Raw genomic sequence first — 14,021 nt, 5'->3', positions numbered from 1 at the left:
TTCGCAAAGAGTTTCTCGTGTATTTCTTGATCTTTTACGTCTAGCTTAAATATTGGGCCCGCGGAACTGCTTTTACTAACATAAGAAGGGTCAAAGACGAGTTACTGGCGCCTAAATCAGTAAGCTTCGGGCAGGAGGGACTCATTAGCTTTCGCTTACAGCCTACCTAGCCGAAGGAAAACAGAATTCAAACCTCTGCTGCTTTGCAGCTATACCCAAACATGGGAAAAGTTTTGTGGGTCAGCCCTGTGGAAAATATGGAGCAGAAGACCATTAAGCAGTTTGCAGCTTTAATGCTGTAAGTCATTTCATCCATGTGCCCTTGAACTGTAGTGTTGCTTAAAGAAATTGATTTCATAATTTCAGATGTAGGTTTGTGTAAAACAGTTTTAAAACTACTTCAACGGCTGGTGAAATTAATGTTTTATCTATAGTGTTTTCCGTATTTGGCTATAGGTAAAGAAATCTTGTAAGGCACTCACAAACCACCATTTTTTCTATATGATGTTGAAGAAAGTTTGTGTGGGTCTATTCTGAACTTGATCCTCCCGTGTAATTGGTTTCATATAGTCATAAAAAGGCACTTAGACAACCTCTTATTTAACAAGGAAATAAATACCAAAGCAACGCTGTACAATCTAGATTTCTTTTTGTTAAAGATGTAGACACAATTAACTATTTAAATAAATATTGAAATTAAATACAATTTTACATTGGAATAGCGGGATAAATATTTATAACTAAGGCACACATCTTTTTACGTGTTTGAAATTAACGGGTGTGAAAATTAAAGTCATGACTTGCTTAAATAAAATCCACTATCGTAGACCCCCATGGACATCTCATAGACCCCCAATTTACTTTTTCACTTTCATAGACCCCCTGGAAGTCTTCGTAGACCCCTGGGGGTCTATATAGACCACTTTGGGAATCACTGGTTTTAGCTAGTCAATTGCAAAGCTCTTCAGGGCCAGCTTATCGATTGAAGGGAGTCTCATCCAACGTGCAGAAGCAACTGGCCATGATTATATCGCCACACCGGAGGGTGGACTCATGAAATATACCGACGCCGCTAAATTTTTTTTACCTCAAACTTCCCCCCCCCTCCTCCCAGCTACAGAGTTATAAGTAAACAAAATTTATCCCGGAAACCAATTCATGCAAATAAATTATGGTTTGCTGGAGAGTTGGGTAAATGAATCTGCAGCCTCAGGGGCATGTTCGGGGGACATAGAGCTGGAATATGGGATGTACAATAGAGTGTCTGTATACGCAGCCTCCAGTTATCAATAGTCTGATTATACCATCGAAAGCCTGTTCGCCTTCCTGAATCAATACACTTGATCACCAGAGGAAAGTTGATGTTTGTACTTACTGGCTGAATAAGCACGCAACTATAAAACTATATTTTAAAACTAGGAGCTCCCCACAATCTTACTATGAGCAAGCCAGATTTGGCATGCACAAAACTTAAGAGCTTTTTTGTTATTCTAAACCTTAGTAAAAGCTTGAATGACACCCATTTTCAACGCGACCTTTAAGGATAAGTTGTTTTGGCGCGAGCGGTTTTCGAGCGGACCTTTATGGCGCCAGAAGTTATGATGATAATTTATAAAACATATAAAATAAAATATTTTTGTTTCCACTTTACTATATTAATTATATAAGTATACAATCTCCCCTCCCCCTTCCAGAAAAAAAAAGTAGTAATAATTTTGAATATTTCATGAACATATTGCGAGCTATGAACAGCTGTCTGGCCGTGCAGTATGTACTGAGAAAATTTTGTCTGGACTGTCCCGGGTTTGAAACCTGATCGTCGTGTGGGAGATTCGAGCTAAGATATAAAAATCTTCAATCTCAAAGGAACATTCAAAGCATGTAAATCATACTATGGCCAGATTCCTACCCAAGACCAAGATATTGACATGCTTACCCCCCCCCCCCCCCGAGGTGTGCAAAACGCCCAGGATCCATCTGTTTTTATTCGTTGGAGATTTACTTAGACTTAGGTCCTCTCGCGCAGTTCGGTGCATTAGGCGGCAAGTTGTCTCCACAAAGATCTGCCACTGGCAATGTTGGAGGATGCCATAAATTAAATGATTCATTTTTTTTAGGATAATAAAAATTAAAACCCTCAAACACATTATAATTATGTGAGTGACATAAAATAATTACACAACAAATTTAAATCCCAACATGTGATGGACAAAAATAACTGAAGTTCTTTACCCCACATCCAAAACTTCTTTTTAAATTCGCATTAACACATCTTATAATATAGCTAAAATATTTAAAGCCACAATGTCCCGAGCCAAAAAGGTTGCGCTAAACCAACAACCGCACCAAATCGGTTGCACCAAAATGTCAGGTTTAGTAACCAGCCAATGGCCTCTGGGCGATAAAAAGTGAATATCCGCCATTTACTAAGCATTGTAAATCTTCGGCTTATTATACAAGCTAATAAAGTAATAAAGTAATAAAAAGTATTCTTGGAGTGATTGTGACGTCATTGTGATAGTGATTAGACCATGTCTGGGTCTGCTGATCCCATGTTAAAGTCACGATAGCTAAGGCTAACTACGGTCTTGTCCCAATAGAGTCCATTGGGTGACATAACTCTTGTAGCGAGTATTTGTTGTTATGAAATATTTATTTATATATGTCAGTTCATGTATCATAACAAAATTCTGTTGTATTCATTTTGTAGCTTGGCTCACATGACGCTGTTTATTATTATTATTACTATTAACTGCAATTAACTGCAATAAGACATGACAAAATACAATGTAGCTATGTATAACGTTTGAAATTAAAACATTACATTACCTGTGCGGCCCTGTGCCTCAGTAGTGTTTCGATTTCTGATCAGTTCTCACAGGTTCTCCTTTGAATCTGAAGATGTCTCTTCGACTCTCTCCCCTTGATTAAGATCTTACCTAAATACGTGTTTCTAAACATAGTCTCGACGTCACGATTTGTTCTTTCATTTCTTTTATACCACCATGAAAGTCAACCACCTACACTTATACATGTAGACACAGCCTATCTCTTTCTCTCACACACACACATATACATACACACACAGTGTCAGTGTCTACCCACGTAAATGTCAACTGTCATTGGTTATGTTATTATGAACTATATCTGCTCCATGCATGTCTCATTACAAAATGTTATCCACAGCTGAAGATCTCACGAGACTTCAAAGTTCACGCGGGAAATGATGAGCAGCAGTCAGTTACAAAATAATAATAATTAATCTCCTATTGACCCTAGCCAGACGCACTGCGCGAAGGAAGTAATATTCCGCGTTTCATCACCGTCATCTAACTACATTTAAGTGAAGACCTGAGAGGCTCAAATCATCTCTTAAAAAGTGCTGGACAGAGACCCCACTCTTGTGCGTAATACTGGTATGTCAGCATACTGGTCAAGAACTTGTGGTCATCATGCAGATCAAGAACTTGTGGTCATCATACAGGTCAAGAACTTGTGGTCATCATACAGGTCAAGAATTTGTGGTCATCATGCAGGTCAAGAACTTGTGGTCATCATAATGGTCAGAACTTGTGGTCATCATACTTGTCTAGAACTTATGGTCATCATACAGGTCAAGAACTTGTGGTCATCATAATGGTCAAGAAATTGTGGTCATCATACAGGTCAAGAACTTGTAGTCATCATAATGGTCAGAACTTGTGGTCATCATACTGGTCAAGAACTTGTGGTCATCATACAGGTCAAGAACTTGTGGTAATCATACAGGTCAAGAACTTGTGGTAATCATACAGGTCAAGAACTTGTGGTAATCATACAGGTCAAGAACTTGGGGTCATCATACTGGTCAAGAACGTATGAGCTTCCCAGAACTGTTCGAGACGGAAATCGACAAGACTTGGACATGCGAAAAGAATATGAGCCAGTTTCCTCTCCCTCCCCTCATCGTGATTCAAAGTTTGAACTGACCAGTGAGAAATATGAGCCAACGAGACAATGGCCTGGGATACACTGTGCTATCATAGCTTGTTTAGGCCTGGGTGACCTCCAGCAAAGGAAGGCCCGGTCAGGTCAGGGCGCATCAGAATGTCCCACAATCCAACGGCTTTTTTTGGGACATATTTTTAAAAAATTTTGCCAGAGGATAATGGAAACTGAGAGGCTACTCGGTGGGATGCTTAAGAGTCTGCAACAGTGTTGACAGCCACACCTATGTGACTCGTTACCCACTCCTTGCCAGCCACACCTATGTGGCTCGTTACCCACTCCATTATTGCCAATACTCCATTAACTTGGATTATAGCGTGTGAAGCCATGATGATATTGCCGATATAGGGAGGGCACGGTCCGCGGCTTTTCAAAGCCTGTAGTACAGAATTTGATTCTTCGAATTTGGCCAAGAGTTTCTATGTAATAAAAAGGCGATATGGTTTTAGAACAAAATAGAATAAAAATTTTACATATTTTTCTTGCTAACCTCAGATCTAATAACTTAAGCACCTTAACAACAACAACAACAACAATAACAACAACAACAACAACAGCAACAAAACTTGTAAATTTTCCCCAGTGTCTAATTTCCCTCTTGTTACATTTGACTCCCCCCCCCCCCCTTTTGTTTCTGCCCTTATTTAAGGCCAAAATTCAACGAAATTGAAAATCGGGTCTTTGACTCGAACGTCAAGCCTTAAATCTTTATCATTCTCATCACAACATCCCAACTTAGGCCACAGCTAATGGCGAAGTCATCGGCCTGTATGACGAAACCCAGTTAGCAAAAAAATATATGACTAAAGAAAGAAACTCAAAGAAGAACCACCAGCACAGACCTGGCAGAGACCTGAACCCCCCCCCCCCCCCGCACCTCCCCATTCCACAACGTTAGCGTGCTTAAAGCGCGCTTTCATCGACCGTCTCCTCTCTTCATGACCTTCTGGCTAGGGACCTTGGGATGTCAACATTGCTTCTTTTTTTTTAAATTGTGTTAGTCAGTGTTGTACTTTTCCCTGGATAGGATCTAGATCTAGCGATTTGATCCATGTGTCGAGATTGTGGCATTTTCCAGGAGTACAATTCTTGGATTACGTTCTAGTCGATTTGAGTTGCTAGTGTGCTTGGTTTTTAACCCCCCGGGAAAGAACCTTTACATACGTTGGAAGGGAGGCAATCCACTTGGTGATATAGTGTGTTTCAATGTGCTTTTTATAAAATCTTTTGTAGCAACAAGTTTTATTTTAAAATATTTATTTTTAATTTATGATGCTCCAACTATTATGAATGGAAAAAAAAAGTTTCTGATTCACGTTTTTACGACTAGTACGACGACTTGAGTAGATTAGCCATTGTAGTAGAACTGTTTCATAATGATTGTAGTAGAACTGTTTCATAATGATTGTAGTAGAACTGTTTCATAATGATTGTAGTAGAACTGTTTCATAATGATTGTAGTAGAACTGTTTCATAATGATTGTAGTAGAACTGTTTCATAATGATTGTAGTAGAACTGTTTCATAATGATTGTAGTAGAACTGTTTCATAATGATTGTAGTAGAACTGTTTCATAATGATTGTAGTAGAACTGTTTCATAATGATTGTAGTAGAACTGTTTCATAATGATTGTAGTAGAACTGTTTCATAATGATTGTAGTAGAACTGTTTCATAATGATTGTAGTAGAACTGTTTCATAATGATTGTAGTAGAACTGTTTCATAATGATTGTAGTAGAACTGTTTCATAATGATTGTAGTAGAACTGTTTCATAATGATTGTAGTAGAACTGTTTCATAATGATTGTAGTAGAACTGTTTCATAATGATTGTAGTAGAACTGTTTCATAATGATTGTAGTAGAACTGTTTCATAATGATTGTAGTAGAACTGTTTCATAATGATTGTAGTAGAACTGTTTCATAATGATTGTAGTAGAACTGTTTCATAATGATTGTTGTAGAACTGTTTCATAATGATTGTAGTAGAACTGTTTCATAATGATTGTAGTAGAACTGTTTCATAATGATTGTTGTAGAACTGTTTCATAATGATTGTAGTAGAACTGTTTCATAATGATTGTAGTAGAACTGTTTCATAATGATTGTAGTAGAACTGTTTCATAATGATTGTAGTAGAACTGTTTCATAATGATTGTAGTAGAACTGTTTCATAATGATTGTAGTAGAACTGTTTCATAATGATTGTAGTAGAACTGTTTCATAATGATTGTTGTAGAACTGTTTCATAAATATTGTACTGGTGAACTCATTATTATAATACCACAAGTTTACGATGACACATTAATAGAAGTACAATTTGATTAGAATATTACTCAGGACTTACGAGACTTACTTTTAGCAGTAGGGCTTCTATCATAGAGTAGACCTTTAGACTTATGGCATAGTGATCCTACTACACCAGTAGACCTATAGACCTAATAGTGCTACTAGTTAAGCATACCTACATAATATGCTAAGCTAAACAAGTAGCCAAATTCCTATTAACAACCAGACATAAGACCTGCAACTTTAGTCAGATTTTTCATTATTAGGAATCTGTACCATATTGCATTCGTTATACAAATTTATTGAGGTTAAGCACCTTCACCTATCCCTTAGTGTGTTGGACCATTGGCGCACCACGCAAGATCTGTCAACCGTTTTTCTCCATTCCACCCTGTCCTTTGCCCTGGATGCAATTTCATTCACTGACAGGCCTGTTTATTCTTCGATGTTGTCTTCCCATCGCTTTCTGTCTTCCTCTTCTTCTTCTTCCTGGTACTGTTTAATGAAGGAAGTCTTTGCGAGCCCTGATGACCTTGTGATGTGGCCATAAAGTTTTAGTTTTTTGAGAATGGTTAGCAGGTCATCGTGGGTCCAATTGCTATTTAATCTTGTTTCTAATCTCTTCATTCGTGATGCAATCTTTGTAAGTGACACCTTGGATCTTTTTGTAGCATCTGAGTCCCATTGCTTAGATCCTCTTCTCGAGATCTGCAGTCAGCGTCCAAGAATCGCAAGCATATAAGAATGTGTCCGTGAGCACCTAACCAGTTAACTTAGGACATTATATATTGCCCAAGTTAATAATTCTGTATTGTATATTTGTAAGTGTCCAGTAGGGGCAATCGATGCACATAATTGCATTCGTTATAAAATTGGTTAAGCACCTTCAATGAAGTCCAGTAGGGAATCGGGGCAGTAGGCGTCATTATCCCACTGATCGTTAGAAAGGCTTTTATCCAACAACCAGGCCTGGACATGGGGCTCTTCCCCCCTGTCCAGTCTGAGGGCTCCCAGCAGTGACGGCCATGGACAGAGCTGAGAGACCGTACTTGTTGGACTGGGTTGCTGACTTTTGTTCCATCCCACCTCGAGTGAGATAAAAAAAAAAAACTCCCCCAGGGTATCCTGCTGGGGCCTGGTTCGCTACTCGTACTTGGCCTATCTAGTTCCACTACTAGACGTTTCCACGGAGGCGCCACGCTGATGCGACGGGTAGCTGGTTGAGTACCTTACTAACCAGTTATGTAATTCTACTAAATGTTACCCACGTTAATTATTCTGTATTTTGAGTTTGCACAATGTGAAATAAATGTACAGCTCGATTGACGATGATTAGACACATTTGTGACTGCTAAAAATGACACTTTTTAAATGATTAATCTTAAATGTTGTAAATAGCATGCTAAAAGAATAACATCTGAAAGTGAATTGAACTTCATTAACAGGGGAGGAAAATCTATGAGGTATCAGGTGTTTAAAACGACTCCAGCAACATTGTCTCCCCTTGAATCAGCACTAAAGTCTTGTGAATTCTAAAGTTCAACCTTGGTAAAAGCTCTTATAAGTAACACATGTGGCCACACATCTAAGTAGGTCAGAGGATAATATTTTGGCAGAAGAGACATGTTGGGGCCGCAATTGGATCAATATCCCCAGATTTTTTTCTCGAAGACACACGCGCCTTAACTCCGAGGCTTTCCTTTAGAGTAGTTTTAGAGTTTCTCAACCAAAATAAACGATGTAGACTCTGTTAGATAATGAAACGTTGGCTGTTGCTCCTTAACCCTTAAAACACGTATTGCAGTTTAGCCTCTAAACATCAGAATTGTAATTCCATTTTGTATGCACTCATTGTAAAACAGCTTGGTACCTTCTGGGTTAAATTCTTTATTTACAGTTCAACTTCCTCTAGACTTGACTAATGTAGGCCTACTATGGTTGCCAAGTCTCTCAATGTTGCATAATATTTTAAGCAGGGCCGGCCTTAGATAATTGGAGGCCCTAGGCGAAGTGAATTTGATGGCTGCAAATGATATAGAACCACAGAAACAAATGACCTATAGACCACAAAGTCTGAAAGGGGAACTTTACTTTAAAAAATATGCTACATTCTTATTTGAAATAGTTTTATTTGTTGGCAGACATTTTTTTTTTGAGAGACTTGAAAAAAAAGTGTTTTTTTTTTTTTAATTTTCGGAAAATAATTAGGGGCCTCCGCCCCTCTCTAGACCTCTAACATCCAGACCTGCGTTTGGCTTATTTGTATTCTTACATATCTAATTGTACTGAATGTTTGACTTATTTGTATTCTTACATATCTAATTGTACTGAATGTTTGGCTTATTTGTATTCTTACATATCTAATTGTACTGAATGTTTACAACAGACACCGTAAGGTCACGGTCTTTAGAGTGCATACGTATACGTGTGTTGGCCTAATTCTAACTATTGTTAGTGATGCATATTGGAGAGACGTCTGCATTGACATGGGGAGGGTCGGACACCACGTGACACAAGGGAGGTTAACACTAACGATATTTTTTATTTATTTATAACATTTCTAGGTCGAATGGGCCCCACTTCCACTGCATCACTTCCTGTGTCTGGGATTCTCATTTAGTGTCAACATTCTAGTGCTTACCTTGCACACACAAATCTGTGTAAAAAAAAAAACAATTTTTGGCCAGACAGGTTGACGAACGACTTAACAAAATGATCAAAGGCTTTAACACCAGAAGTGAAAAAGAAAAAAATGGAAGTCCTCCTGCTCTTGTGGACAGTGCTATAATAGGCTGCCTTTCTGTTAAACACGTCGCTGAACAGAGTTGGCTGGATAAATTACTCCCTCCGTTTTTTGGCCCCCAAAACAAACAAAGATTTCGAAACATGGACGCTTAGGACAATACCAGTACACAGTACTTATCTTATTTTATATAATACAGACGTTACATCAAAGTAAAAAAAAGAAGATTACGTCCTACGCGTCATGCATTTAGTCATGCATATTAACCAATGACTTAAATTCTGCCAAGTTATTGGTTTTCCTGGCTGGCTCAGGCAACCCATTCCATGCTCTAATAGCACTAGGGAAGAAGGAGCATTTGTACAAATTTGTCCTAGCATATGGAACGAGGAATGCGCCTTTATCTTTGTGTCTTTCTGAGTATTTTATTAGATTCTGTTTTTCACTGCTCTATTTTGTGTCTGTTCCAGTTTCTAAATGTACTTCTTGATATCTATACCTTATATATGGCCTTACGGTCAATAGGGCAGTAGATTAAGGTCCACTCATCCCAGTGGTCAAAGTTTCATCAGTTGATGAATTATTTCAGCACACTCCCCAAATTTTAATTCATTCCGTGTAGCTAAAACTCTAAACCAGGACACAAACCCAGGTCTTTTGGTTTGAAAGCCACGCTCTGTGCCCAAAACGTCACCAGTTTCATCTAGCAGTGATCAGTATGTAGAACTTAGGGGGAAATATCAATGTACAGTGATGGATCTACCAATTTGTAGGGGTAGTAATATTTTCGAACCCCTGAAGTGCCAGAGAATGAAAATTAGTTTATTTCTACAATAATAATCAATAATAATGTTACATTGTGACAAGCTCAAAGCTGCATCATCAGCATGGTTAAAAGCTGGACACCTTTATCCCAACGAGAAGCCTTTGTCACAGCAACAACAGGAATGTGTTATCAGGACAAAGAATTATGGGAAATAAAACTACAACAACAATAACAAAAAAGCAAAGCCAATGTTGTAGAATGTTGACTAATGTCGAAAAGGCGAAATACAGGGGCAACGATTGAGGATTCCAGCTCTGTCAATATCTGTAAACCTAGAGACTAGATTGCCATTTCTAGGTTGCGAAACTAATTCACCAGCACTTGGCTTGTTCACATTTAGAAAAATACTCCTCCTTATTAATAAGGTTACGTGAGACACTTGACATTATTTAAAAATGTATTTATTACATTTATCCATATTTCACATTTATAATTCCTATAAACCAGATCTAACATTTTATTGATAAACAGGAAACTAGATCGGCAGTATTCACCCACTATCCCATATCATATAAAAATGTCGAAAGTACAAAATATGAAAACTTTGACTTGGAGGTCATAGAAGTGAAATGAAATATATCCCTGTGTTTCGCACATTCTGAGTATTTAACGGAACATTTTTTTTTAAAGATTAATTCACGTGTTGTTCTACGATTTAATTATTCCAGTAGTTCGTGGAAAACCTTCTCGGGCCACGCGGAACATCAGGGTTCCGCGGAACACAGTTTTGAAAAAAAAAAATAAAACCCTATTTTTTTAATTTTTCATGGGGCAGGTCAAATAATAACTACAACATAACTTTATCTATACTGAACCCATCGATAAACATATAACTTCCAATACGGTTTGTTTACCTAGATACTTAAATCATACTCCATATTATTATATAGTAACAAATATACACATACATACCATAATAATGTACACTAGAGTAGGAAAGGGTGATATAATTATGTGCCAAATGATCGATATCTGACATCCTGCTATGGTCCCTAGTTAGTCTCAGCGACCTATTGACCCAGTTCTTCAAGCATGCTTTGTAGATGCCAAAAAATAAAAAAAAAAAGAAATCGTGAGTTAAGTAACAGACGAGTGTGCTCACCTTGATATTTGTTGAGTTTATTGAAGTAGCTACATTACGAGCTGCGAATAGCCTGTGCTGAAGTGAGCCTGTGTCTGCCTACTGGAGACTTTTGTAGGTCACGCCAAGTTATATGCTTCGTCTGTTAGCTTGTGCGCTATCTGTCTATCTATCTATCTATCTATCTATCTATCTATCTATCTATCTATCTATCTATCCCCTGTCTTTCTGTCTGTCTGTATCTATCTATCTATCTATCTATCTATCTATCTATCTATCTATCTATCTATCTATCTATCTATCTATCTATCTATCCTCTGTCTGTCTTTCTCTATCTATCTATCTATCTATCTATCTATCTATCTATCTATCTATCTATCTATCTATCTATCTATCTATCTATCCTCTGTCTGTCTTTCGGTATCTATCTATCTATCTATCTATCTATCTATCTATCTATCTATCTATCTATCTATCTATCTATCCTCTGTCTGTCTTTCGGTATCTATCTATCTATCTATCTATCTATCTATCTATCTATCTATCTATCTATCTATCTATCTATCTATCTATCTATCCATCTATCTATCCATCTATCCATCTTTCTATCTATCTAAGCGATCAATTCATCCATCCATTCACCCACACACCCATCGGAATGTTTAATATGTAAAATATGTCTGTGTTTTTTAATAATAGAAAATTGATGCCTCTAAACCAGAATATTTGATAAATAAAACGAGTTTTAGTGAATGGTGGAGGGTGAATGTTTATTTGCTATTCTTTGCTCTATCCGTGCCATATCGCTTTTTAAGATTTCCACTGGTATGTGAATATATATACACACACGTTTACTCACATAACAATACACACACCACGCATATGTCAACACATGTACACAAAGACACACACAACAAGAACACATGTTGTTTTCTTTGCTAGTCGGGGCTTGATCGCTCACAAAGTGTAAAGACGTTAGACTCTAGACTCTGTACCATTTTGTTGTTTATAGAATTTAGTGTCAGATTAGAATCTAGAACCATGCATTGATTGTGATTTATTACAGTGATGTATATAGTATATTGTGAAGTTAAACTGTAGTATAGGCCTACCTTTGTGTATTACTTGAGGTTAGCTTAGTTATGGACAATTAACCATATTGATCTATTATTTGATGACATAGTCTTTATTGTTCTAATATATTGGATACTTTTGGAATTTAGGAAAGTCATGTAGTGCAGAGAGGACGGAAGATGTGGCATCCCTACTCCGTTTTTTATCTAATCACAGAGGGAGGGGGGACCAGTAATGCGTGACCAGAGTTTCACACCACAGGTGGAGAAAACTTCCAAATTACAAGTAACTGGAGCAGAAAACACACACACACACACAAACTCAGGAGGAAAGGAAATGTGTAGGAAGGTACTCACATCGATTTCATTGATCAAAGTGTGAACTCTGGTGTGACTGTTATTCTGACCCTGTAGTGTGACTTCTAGATAACTAGACCGGAATATTTATGTGAACTTAAAAGAAGTGAATACATACAGAAATGAGTGATTCCTTCTTATCTTTTCTGCCTTCCCTTTGGAAGTACGCCAAGAATGATAACTCTACTGATGAGTAAGTAGTGGCTTATTGTACTTTATATAATGTTAATGTCGTTCTATCCTGTGTGACATAGATTAGTGTTCATTCATACTTCACCAAGCTGCATTAAACTTTCAACAAACATTCTTATTAGAAAAAGACATTAACCAACCAGTCGATGACCTCTGGAATTTCATTAAAAACCATCTTAAAAGCATTATAGAAAATCATATACCAACTAAATGCACACCAAACTAAATAAATAAATGCTGGTTTAATAATAGACTAAAGAAGCTTTGTAAACAGAAGGAAAACCTATATAGAAAATTTAAAGAAACTAATGCAGAAAGAGTTTACAAAAAGTATATAAAAATTAAACACTTAACCCAAAAAATAAGCAGACAGCTGCAGAGTGAATACATAAACAATGTAATATCTAAAGATAACAACAAAAACCTATGGTCATACATTAAGTCTAAGAAAATGGAAACAACAGGCATAGCGCCATTAAAAGATGAACATAACATAATACATAATGATAATGAAACTAAAGCAAACATCCTAAACAAATACTTTGCATCAGCATTCTCAGCTCCAGGAGACAAAGACATATTACTGAATTTGAACCAAGTAGACAACATAGAAGATATAGTAGTACAAGAAAATAGAATTCAAAAACTATTAGCCAACACCAAACCAAATAAAGCGTCTGGACCTGATGGTATTCCAGCTAGATTACTCAAAGAACTAAGCAATGAGCTAGCCCCAGTGTTCAAAATACTCTTTAAGGCTTCACTTAACCAGGGCAGAGTACCAAAGGACTGGAAAGAAGCTAATGTCACCCCCCCCCCCTATTTAAAAAAGGAGAAAAATCTGACCCAGGAAACTACAGACCAGTATCACTTACCAGCATCACATGTAAAATCCTAGAACACATAATATGTAGCAACATCATAAACCACTTAGACAAACATAATGTCCTCACACCATACCAACATGGCTTTAGGAAATATAGATCATGTGAAACACAACTAATAGGACTAATTGATGATTTTTCAAAAGGTTTAGATAATAGTGAACAAATAGATGCTATCTTACTAGATTTTTCTAAGGCTTTTGACAAAGTTCACCACCATAGTTTGCTTAAAAAAATAAAATATTTCGGCATTAATGGTCCACTGCATCAGTGGATTAAAGATTTTCTGATAGGGAGAGAACAAACTGTAATAATAAATGGCTCTAAATCAACACCGATAACAGTAAACTCAGGTGTAACTCAAGGAACAGTCTTGGGTCCACTACTATTTTTAATTTACATAAATGATTTACCAAATTGCATTACTTCAGGAACAAAATTCAGATTATTTGCAGACGATTGCATAATATATAGAACAATAAAAACAACACAAGACACAGATATTTTACAAAGAGAATTAGATGAATTACAGAAATGGGAATCAAATTGGAGAATGTCTTTCCACCCAGAAAAATGTCAGTTGTTAAGA

The 14,021-nt window shown here is 37.1% G+C and overlaps 1 protein-coding gene across 4 annotated transcripts in view; it reads left to right on the top strand.

Annotated features, from left to right (window-relative positions):
- Nucleotides 1-4,936: 4,936 nt before the first annotated feature.
- Nucleotides 4,937-14,021, top strand: part of LOC106055646 (stimulated by retinoic acid gene 6 protein-like) — a 37,626-nt gene continuing 28,541 nt past the window's right edge. Inside the window, exons 1-2 of one of the 4 annotated variants that reach the window (XM_056012905.1) lie at nucleotides 4,937-5,175; nucleotides 12,150-12,549. In XM_056012905.1, coding sequence (XP_055868880.1) covers nucleotides 12,479-12,549 — 71 coding nt within the window. In that variant the 5' untranslated portion in view covers nucleotides 4,937-5,175; nucleotides 12,150-12,478. Of the gene's footprint in view, nucleotides 5,184-11,826; nucleotides 11,893-12,149; nucleotides 12,550-14,021 lie in introns of those variants that run through there. The other 3 variants (XM_056012907.1, XM_056012904.1, XM_056012906.1) reach the window with 3 other exon arrangements.

This window comes from Biomphalaria glabrata, chromosome 15 (assembly GCF_947242115.1).
Source record: "Biomphalaria glabrata chromosome 15, xgBioGlab47.1, whole genome shotgun sequence".
Lineage (NCBI taxonomy): Eukaryota > Metazoa > Mollusca > Gastropoda > Planorbidae > Biomphalaria > Biomphalaria glabrata.
Note: the sequence above shows the minus strand (reverse complement) of the source record. Positions and strands in the feature narration are given on the sequence as shown.